This window comes from Choloepus didactylus, chromosome 8 (assembly GCF_015220235.1).
Source record: "Choloepus didactylus isolate mChoDid1 chromosome 8, mChoDid1.pri, whole genome shotgun sequence".
NCBI lineage: Eukaryota > Metazoa > Chordata > Mammalia > Pilosa > Megalonychidae > Choloepus > Choloepus didactylus.
The window spans coordinates 82884343-82894568 of record NC_051314.1 but is presented as its reverse complement, the minus strand read 5'-3'; the positions used below and the strand labels follow the sequence as shown (position 1 = coordinate 82894568).

The 10226-nt window shown below is 50.7% G+C and overlaps 1 protein-coding gene across 1 annotated transcript; it reads right to left on the bottom strand.

The window, feature by feature from the left end:
* Positions 1–1400: 1400 nt before the first annotated feature.
* Positions 1401–9939, bottom strand: LOC119541759 (keratin, type II cytoskeletal 74-like). The gene is made up of 9 exons (XM_037845981.1): positions 9466–9939; positions 8611–8825; positions 8093–8153; positions 7508–7603; positions 6796–6960; positions 5432–5557; positions 3935–4155; positions 2109–2143; positions 1401–1591 (listed from the first exon to the last, which is right to left on the bottom strand). The coding sequence occupies exons 1-9, from the start codon at positions 9934–9936 to the stop codon at positions 1401–1403; spliced, it is 1581 nt and encodes a 526-aa protein (XP_037701909.1). The 5' UTR covers positions 9937–9939.
* Positions 9940–10226: the final 287 nt, after the last annotated feature.

The following is a 10226-nucleotide window of genomic DNA, read 5'->3' as shown; positions in this document are numbered from 1 at the left end:
CATGCCTTGGAGTATGGGGCCATCTCTCCCATCAGCCTGAGACCACCTCCTGAGCAGCCCCCAGGCCCCCCTTCCTCTGGGTCTGCCTCCACCTCCCAGTGAGCCTTGTGGGGCTCACCCTGGTGGGGCCGGACACATCATCATTAGAGGGTAGGCAATTTGGAGAGATTGACCACTGACAGGACTTTTTCAAAGGTGGTTTATTGAATAGGCAGCAGAAATTCAGGATCCTTAACTCAGCAAAGTTGGGACTGGGTGTCATCATCCTTAGGGATATTTACATCAAGAGCCACAACTTCCATCCAGAGAGAGAAGATGACACAGCTCATAGCAGCAGGAACTGAGAGTCAGAAGCAACTGCAGGACAGAGACCCAGGGGCAGGACTAGAGGATCAGGTATATCCCTACAGGCCTAACGGCAATGTAATTTTGCTGCCATCATCAAAAATAATTGTTACTTTGACATTCCCTTGGTTAAAGAGGCAGGGACAAGCCATGGAAGGATCCTAGACCCTGGAGTCAGCAGGCCTGGGGTCACCTCCTGACTCTGGCACTTAGTTGGGGACTTGGGGACAAGTTACACAGCTTCTCAGGACCAGGCTTCTCATCTGCCCCAAATGCTGATTGCAGATTCCCTGCAGGATTGGGTGAGAATAAGAGACAGTGCATGTGGGTACCTGGCATGTGGTAGGAACTGGACAAATGGGAACAGCTGTTACTGATAAGAAAGGAGGTGGCGAGTGGTACAAGGTGGCAGAAAACCCCCAGTTCCCTTGCCTTTGTGAATATGGGTGCAGCCAGTGATTCTTAACTGCATACGTCTTCTCCTGAGTAATGGAGTCTTTCTGTAAAGCCCTGGCTGGGGGCAGGTAAGGGCTGTTTAACTTCTCACCTCCTGTTTGCTCTTCTCCACTCACCCCTCCAGGCTGGAAGGGGGAGGAAACCCTCTTAGACATCTGCTAACTAACTGCAGACCATAATTCTTCCCCCCACCTCTGCCCTCCCCTCCAATCTCTCTCTCTCTCTCTCTCTCTCTTTCTCTCTCTCTCTTCTCTCTCTCTCTCTCTCTCTCTCTCTCTCTCTCTCTCTCTCTCTCTCTCTCTCTCTCTCTCAGCATGGTCATAGCTTCCTTAGGGCCAAGAAGGTATTGTGGTTGGGCATCCAAAGCCTCCTGACTAAAGGCAGCAAGGAAAATGAGATCAGACCCAATGAATGAAAGAGGGAGGTAACCGAGTCTATCAGAACTTGAAAGTTAAGATAAGCCAGCATGGGGATAGTTGAGAGCACTATAGACAGTCCTAAAACTCAGGGATCACAGGATATGGGCATGGCAGGCAACTTCAGACCACGTGGCAAAGTCATTTCTTCTTGCAGGTGCTGAGCATATGGGGCCCTGGGGCTTATTGGGTGGCCTTCCTGACTGGGGTTGCGACTGGGGAATCCTTGGGGGCCCCTGCTCGTGCCCCTTTGATCTTGGACCCCCCACTTCGGGCACTGGGGTTGCTGCTGGCCCCTCTGCTGACCCTGGGGTCAGCCCTTATGGTGCTGGGCTGGTAGCTGTAGCTGGTTCCGCCGCTGCTGCTGATGACGGCTGAGGAGGAAGGGGCAAAAGTTGGGGGAGAGTCTCCCGTCAGCAGGAGATGACAATCACGGTAACTGCTGCCCCCAAGGGCTGACCCTACATACACCATCCCACTTAATCCCATAGCAACCTCACTAGTCAAGAAACACAACAAATATGAATTGGACCCTTTATGTGCCCTGCTTTGAGTGAGGTGAGGGCCACGTAGGAAAGGCACAGTCCCTGCCCTATTCTGGGTATTCTGGGGTTGTGTGGCTCCAAAGGCCAAATTTTCAACCCTTTCTCTCTATGTATTGCCTCAGAGGAGAGATAGGAAGGAAGGGAGTGGGTGGGATATCAGCCCCTGTTTCCATCGATGTAAAGGGAATAGGTTTCCTTTGAAGCCAGAGGAAACTTCACAAAACAGCAACCCAGACTTCGGGGTGGGGGGAGGTAATGACTGGAGGTGGGGTTGCCTGGCCCCGGGGGCCCCAGATTCCCAGACAGCCAGAAACCCCAATCCAACATATCTGTCGAGGATACTCACAGATGCTCACAGAGGATGGAGTCTCACCAGACATCCTGGAAGGTAAAATTAGGAAAGGATAAAGCCTCATGATGGGTCTAGATTTGGATTCAGCTAAACCTTAATGGGCTTCTGCTCTTGTATGATTTTTTTTTTTTATCATCATTTTATTGAGATATATTCACATACCACGCAGTCATACAAAACAAATTGTACTTTCGATTGTTTACAGTACCATTACATAGTTGTACATTCATCACCTAAATCAATCCCTGACACCTTCATTAGCACACACACAAAAATAACAAGAATAATAATTAGAGTGAAAAAGAGCAATTGAAGTAAAAAAGAACACTGGGTACCTTTGTCTGTTTGTTTGCTTCCCCTACTTTTCTACACATCCATCCATAAACTAGACAAAGTGGAGTTTGGTCCTTATGGCATTCCCAATCCCACTGTCACCCCTCATAAGCTACATTTTTATACAACTGTCTTCGAGATTCATGGGTTCTGGGTTGTAGTTTAATAGTTTCAGGTATCCACCACCAGCTACCCCAATTCTTTAGAACCTAAAAAAGGTTGTCTAAAGTGTGCGTAAGAGTGCCCACCAGAGTGATCTCTCGGCTCGTTTTGGAATCTCTCTGACACTGAAGCTTATTTCATTTCCTTTCACATCCCCCTTTTGGTCAAGAAGATGTTCTTCATCCCACGATGCCGGGTCTACATTCCTCCCCGGGAGTCATATTCCACAATGCCAGGGAGATTCACTTCCCTGGGTGTCTGATCCCACGTAGGGGGGAGGGCAGTGATTTCACCTTTCAAGTTGGCTTAGCCAGAGAGAGAGGGCCACATCTGAGCAACAAAGAGGCATTCAGGAGGAGACTCTTAGGCACAAATACAGGGAGGCCTAGCCTCTCCTTTGCAGCAACCGTCTTCCCAAGGGTAAAACTTATGGTAGAGGGCTCAACCCATCAAACCACCAGTCCCCTATGTCTGTGGTCATGTTAGCAACCATGGAGGTGGGGTAGGCGAATACCCCTGCATTCTCCACAGGCGCCTCAAGGGGGCACTACATCTTTTTTTTTTTTTTCCTTGTTTGTCTTTTTTCTTTTTTTTTTTTTTTAACTTTCCCTTCTTTTTTAAATCAACTGTATGAAAAAAAAAGTTAAAAAGAAAACAAACATACAATAAAAGAACATTTCAAAGAGACCATAACCAGGGAGTAAGAAAAAGACAACTAACCTAAGATAACTGCTTAACTTCCAACATGTTCCTACTTTACCCCAAGAAAGTTACATAATATAGCAACATTTCAGTGAACTTGTTCCTACTACATCCATCAGAAATTAACAGACCATAGTCATTTCTGGGCATCCCCAGAACGTTAAATAGCTTATCTGTTCTTCTTGGATTATTGTTCCCCCTTCCTTAATTGCTCTCTACTGCTAGTTGCCCTTCTTGTATGATTTTAACTCATCTTTACAATAACCCCGTGAGGCGATATTATAATGCCCATTTTACAGATGAGAAAATTGAGACTCAGAAACATTAAATGATTTATCAGGACCCTCAGCTAGTATGTGGCAGAGCCAGTCATTAAACCAGGTTTGTCTGAGCCTGGTGGCTCTTTTTGCCACTCCACACAATTACCTGGGGCCATGTGGTTAAGTCTGACACCCCCTTGCAAGAAGTGGCAGCTGAGTTTGCCAGTCTAACCATCACCTCCCTTCCTCATGTTGTCTCCAGCATCTTTGTCTCTTCTCTCATGGCCACTTATCCAGGTGGATGCCCCCCCAGCCCCACCTTCGCTGGCATCACGGTGTCCCCCCATGCCCCTCTCTTCTCACCTGCTCTCCTCACCCTCCAGCAGCTTGCGGTAGATGGAGATCTCCATGTCCAGGGACACCTTTAGGTTCATCAGGTCCTGGTGATCGCGCAGCATCCCAGCCAGCTTCTCCTTGGCCTGGTGCAGGGTGCCCTCCAGCCCGTCCAGCTTGGCCCGGGCATCCTTGAGGGCGTTGTCCCCCTGCTGCTCGGCCTCCACGCTGGCCGTCTCCAGGCTGGAGCACTGAGGGACAATGGGCAAGGAGACCATCAAAGCCCAAAATAATTTTAGATCTTATACGTTAAGTAGCATAACTCCCTCATTTTGTAGATGAAGAAATTGAAGACCGAGGTGACAGTGAGCAGTAGTTGCAGAGCCAACACCAGAACCTCAGTCTCCTTTATTTTCTATTACGACCAGCATTGAAAGAAGTTTTTGTGAAAGCCATGGGAACAGTTGCATTTTAGGAATGCGGGAAGAAATTTCCATGTTTGCAAAATGGTCATCAAGTGCCGGGTTTGGGACGTCACAAATGGCTATAGGTGGGGCAAGACCCCCAGCCAGGATCCCTCTAAGAGCCCCAGTGTGACCTGACCCCTTCCTGTAGGACACCTCCCCAGGATGCCTTCCTACCTGTCATCACCGAGAGTGAGTGTGTCTCTGGACTCTTCCAGCACCCTGCAGGGAGGGTCTGTCTAAATGCTCCCCCAAGCTGGCCTACATAGGGGGAGGGGCCTTCTCTTAGAGCAAAAGGGCAAGGGCCTGAAATTTTACAGCCACAGCCTCAGAAACTGGACCCTGATGAACATCTAGCAGTGTTGTGATGCCAAGTACTAATGTGAAAGAATGGTCCTCATGGGGTCTGTAAACTGGCGATAGGGAGAAGGGAGAGCTGCCCCTGGGTTTCCCACACTGCTGGTGGAGACGGTTGAGGGGTTAGGGGGAGGAGAGGGACTTCTGGCCATTCAGTTCGGCAAGTCTGTCGCTAGCAGAGTTGACCTGGTTCTTTGGGGAGGTCACAGGAAGGATCTCTGCCTCCCTCCTAAAATCATCTCCCACTGGCACAGTGGTTAGAGATTTGCTGATTTCAGGTAAGACAAGAATCTCAGTAACATGGAAATGGCACTGTGGGGTGGGGCTTCACCTCCCGCCGTCCTCACTCCATCACCGGGACCATCCTCCACTCAGGCACAGGAACCTAACCCGGCCACAGAAGGGCCCCTGACTCGGTTAATAACTAACTGGGGGACTCTGGCAAGTCACCTCCACTCTCCAGCTGCGATTTCCTGATCTGTGAAATATGGTGTTAGATTAAATAAGCTCAAGGCTCCTTCCAATTCTGAGCAGGGTGCCAGTTCTAATCTCAGAGGCACTGAGGCAGGGTGGGGAAGAGGGGCTGTGGATGGCCGTGGTAAGCCCAGGCGGGGGAGATTTGGTTTCTGTTAAAGGAGAGACTCCAGTTTCCCCATCACAAATGATGAAAGTGAACATTGGGGCTCATCGTGGGGTGGCTACCCACCTGCTTCCTCGCGTTGCCAATCTCAGACCGGGTCCTCTGGATAAGCCGGTTCAGCTCTGACATCTCGTTTTTGGTGTCCTTAAGGTCATCACTGTGCCAGTCAGCTGCCAGCTGCAGCTCCTGGATCTGTTTTCCCAGAGTTAGGAAGTTGGTGATGAGAAAGCACTGTGCCCCCACAGCCCCCAAAGGTCAGGGTAGGAAGGCCACCTCCCAGGCCTTTAGGCAGGGGGCAGGGGGTCTGTGCAAACACTGCCACTGGAAGGAAACAGGGCGGGGGGTGGTGGGGATCGCTCTGGAGCAGGAGGGGATGGAGCCAGGAACTGGGCCTCCTTCCAGCGCTTTGGAACCAAAAGGACAGATGCGGTTCACATTCAGTGAGCACTCCCTAAGTTCAAGAAGAGCCCTGACCCTGCCCTTTGTTCATTTAACATGTATTTATAGAGGCACCTTTTAAAGGCTAGGTTGTGTTCCAGGTGCTGAGGATATAGCACAGGTGCTGGGCCGGCTTAAGCAACGTCCCTGCTCCCACGAGGCCCCAGTCCCCTGGAGCCTTTTCTCAATAACGGGGGTGGAGAGGCAGAGAAGCCAAGGGTGGCATCTACCCTGGGGGGTGATGAGTTACAGGCAGGATTGGTGGGCCTGTTGCGACATGACCCTCGGTTCCATTCTTACCCGCTCACCCTGCCCAGTCCTGCAGGGTAGAGGGAATGAACCGGACATGACAGGGAACAAGGACCATGTGGATACCAGAGTCAGGGTGAGCCATGCCTGTGATCCCAGCTGTTGCTGGGATTTAACACCGTGGAAAGGAGCAATGGAGCAGGAGCAGATGCGAAGCCCAGGTAAAGAGTTTTCTCCACTGACAGCTCAGAAGTGTTTTATCCCCAAACATAACTCCCAATACTAAGGATACTCCTGCAATTTCCACTTCTTCCTCTTGGAGGTGTTAGAAGTCTTACCATGCTGATCAGAAAAGGGCTCATGGCTCCCTCTTCTCCCACTCCCCACCCCAGTTCACCCAAACATGGTACCCTCTGTAACTTCCTTCCTCCATATTTGTCACTCTCCTTCCACTCCATGGCTTGCATGTTTCAATTCCTGTCAATGCACTTGTTTTATAACAGGAACACCTCGTTTATTTCCTCTATCAGAGGATTGCCCACACTCTGTTGGGCATATCAGTCCTCTGATTCATCTTTGATAAAAGCCTCTGCTTCTTCTTGGGTAGAAGTTAGTTAAACCATTGGTTAGCAACCATTCTCTGATTCAGCACTCCTACAAAAGTATCTCTCTCCTTCACTGGTGGAGGTGTCCTCCCCAGGAAGGGAGGGGCCGGAAAGGAGGGCAACCCACCTAGGTCTCACCTTGCTCTGGTACAGGGCCTCGGCCTCGGCCTTGCTCCTCTGGGCAATGTCCTCGTACTGGGCCTTGACCTCTGCGACGATGCTGTCCAGGTTCAGGTCCCGGTTGTTATCCATGGAGAGGATGACAGAGGTCTCGCTGACGTGGGTCTGGATCTGGGTGATCTCCTGAGTTGGTGGATGGGGACAGAATCAGGATCTCCCTGGCTTCCCTCCCCTACCCAGGTGCCTGTTGGGCTCCCCACGAGCCAACTGCACCATTCAGTGGGTCAATAGGCATAGACCTGGAAGAGTGAGTCACTAGGATCCAAGGGGCTAAAACGGAGGGAAGAGGTGCCTGCTGGAGGCCTGTCTGATAGCACAGAGGGAGAACGGTTCACGGCTTGCAAGTCAGGTGGAAGAATGCGTTTCCCAGCACTTCACAGAACCCAAGAGTCTGTGGCTTAGTAGGACCTATGGGGTCCATTTTTATCCTTTTTTTCCTACTTGTGGGCAAGGCCACAATTGTGGCCCAGATGAGATTGTTTCCTGTTTATATGGTCTCTAGGGACCAGGATCCTAAACTTCCAAGGTTTCCCATTTCAGGGTTTTACGCTTTCCCATCAAAACATCTTTCATTCTGTTTATCCAAAATCCCTCATATTGGCTTCTCTCTGGAAAGGGCCAGCGAAGCCCTCAGCTGGGAAGAGGCAGGGCAGAATAGGAGTGTCCTCACCGCATCATATAGACACTTGAGGAACTTGATGTCTTTGTCCAGAGAGTCCACTTTGGCTTGTAGCTCCACCTTGGCCGCGTAAGCTGCGTCTGCTTCCTGCCGAGAGGTCACCCACAGCTGTCAGTGAATACAACCCTCATCCCCGCAGCTGCCCTGCCCCTGCCCCTGAAGCCATCTGCTTAGCCTGGGTTTTGCCCACAAAGGGAAGCATATCGATGAGTGAAATCACTCAATATCAGTTTTCTCCCAGACTCACTGAATCTTTAGGAATAGGGAAAGAAGAGTGGGGGACCACTCTCGCTCTATTACACCTAGAGAAAACAAAGTCCAGAGAAGTAGAGGGAATTTCCTCAAGTTGCACTGGAAGGCGAAGTAGGATCCAAGTTTCCCAACTAGACCAGAATCCTCTTCTCTCTGTCTCTATCGGCTTCCTGGGTGTGTGTCCTTCCTCTCCCACTCTGTAGAGGCCACCCTCATTCAGGCAGAAGCCCCCTCCCCAGGCAGCCTGGGCTGAATTCATGAGCAGAGTTGTTTAGGATCAGGGCACAAGAGAGACCAGGGTCCGTAAGCTCTTTTCTCCCTTACCTTCTTGAGTACCACAAAGTCATTCTCAGCTGCTGTGCGCCTGCTAATCTCCATCTCATATCTGTGGGCAGGGAGAGAAGATAGCAGAGGCCTCAGTCCCTTCAGCTAGGGCCAAGTAACCTCCTCCTCCCCCTGGCCAGGCAAGTGCTCAAGATGCAGAGGCCCCAGGAGAGTTCCCCAGGAGGAGCTGCAGAGGTTGGTTGTGGGAGTAAGATGTCCCTGGGATACCTCACTTGATCCCACTCACTGGATCCTAGGAAAATACCCAGGTGCCTGTTGGGCTCCCCACTAGCCAACTGCACCATTCAGTGGGTCAATAGGCATAGAAATCCCTCCCCATCAGCCAAGTAGGAAGCTCTCATCAACAAGGTAGTCTCTTCCCCAAGGAACAGAGAAGGGTGTGTGGGCCCTTGACCCTAGTGCTTGTTCCCTCCCTTCCCAAAAAATGGCACAGAGATTAGGTGACCCCAGGAGCCTCTGGGAAGATGATCCATAACCCTTTGGTGGGGCCTGCTCACCTCTTCTTGTAGTCCTCCACCAGGTCATGCGTGATCCTCAGCTCCGAGTCTAGCCTTACGCTGTCCCCGGTCAGCATCTCCAGCTGCTTCTGCAGGTTGCTGATGTAGCCCTCAAGGATGGGCTCCAGGTTGTTCTTGCAGTTGTTCAGGTCCAGCTGCTGCAGCAGGTTCCACTTAGTCTCCAGCACCTTGTTCTGCTGCTCCAGGAACCGCACCTGGAACCCAAAACAACGGAAATCCGGAATCACAATGGGTAATTATCATGTCCCATGGACATATATCATTGACTCCCAAGGTTAAATAGATTTTTGTTAAGTCACTTTGCTAAAGTTATTTTGCTCAAGTCCTGACTGTCCACCTATGGCATCCCATGCAAACTAGACCCTTTACAAGTGCTCCTCCCATAGTCTTCTGGACAACCAATTACTGAAAACTTAGGGAAGAAAGAGATTCCACAGCTTTCTTCTGTTGCCTGACCCAGGGCCCAGGAGATGTACTTCCTTATGTCTCAGCTAAATTTTTTTTTCCTGTTCTTTGAGCCCTTTGCTCTTAATGGTGCTGATCTCACTGGCTGTTCATGTTCTCTAAAGAGCTAGAGATCCATCCAGAGGTTCCCCAGATACCCATCATTTCCTTTCCCAACCAGGGCTACCCTTTACCCAATTTCCCACTCTTCTTTATAAAATCCTCAAAGAAGGCAAATTTACATATCTGTTCTCCTTGCATTATGATCAGAAAGCCCTTCCTGAGATTTGGCTGCAACCTTTCCATCCACAAGGCCCAGTCCATTACCAGGTAGCTGAGAAGTTACCCATATCTGCCTGGACTGCCTTCTCCTCCTCCTATGAGACCCACCTTGTCAATGAAGGAAGCAAATTTGTTGTTCAGAGCCTTGATCTGCTCCCGTTCCTGGGTGCGCACTTTCTGGATCTCAGGGTCTAGCTCCACATTGAGGGGAGCCAGCAGGCTCTTGTTGACAGTGACCTGATGGATGCCCCTTTGTGGGCACATGGATCGGCACACAGGTCCCAGGGCTACGCTGCCAAACATGCTGCCAGCAAAGCCACTGGCCTGGCCCCCTGCATGCCCAGAGCCAAGCCCAAAGCTGTAGCCTCCAGTCCAAACACCGGCACCAGCCACATTGAGGGAAATACGTGGATTCCCTCCGAGACTGTAGAGGCTCTGACTGCCGAAGCTAGCCCCAGCCCCTTTGCCAGCTGCACTGCAAGAAGCCGCAGTGCCCACAGACTTCCTTGGCACCATTGCTGAGTACCCACTGAAGTCACCCTTGTTGCCACCAGACTTGATGTTCAGTTGGCAACTCATGGTGAGCAAGATGGAGGTTGACAGAGCTAGAGAAAGCCAGCCAACAACAGGATGGAAAACAAACTGATGGGGCACCCCAGCGCGACTCCTTTTATTTTTGTCCAGTCCAAGACATCAGAAAAGGGTTATCTCTCTGCTATCTCCTTTCCTCCTGCTGAAGGGCCAGAGGCCCCAGGCAATCTGTAGAACACAGATCGCCAAGCTCTTTGCAGCATCAAAGCCCTTCTGATAGCAAGTCGAATGTGCTGCCTTTGCAAGCTGCAGTGCTCTAATTTGGAGTTTATCTGTGC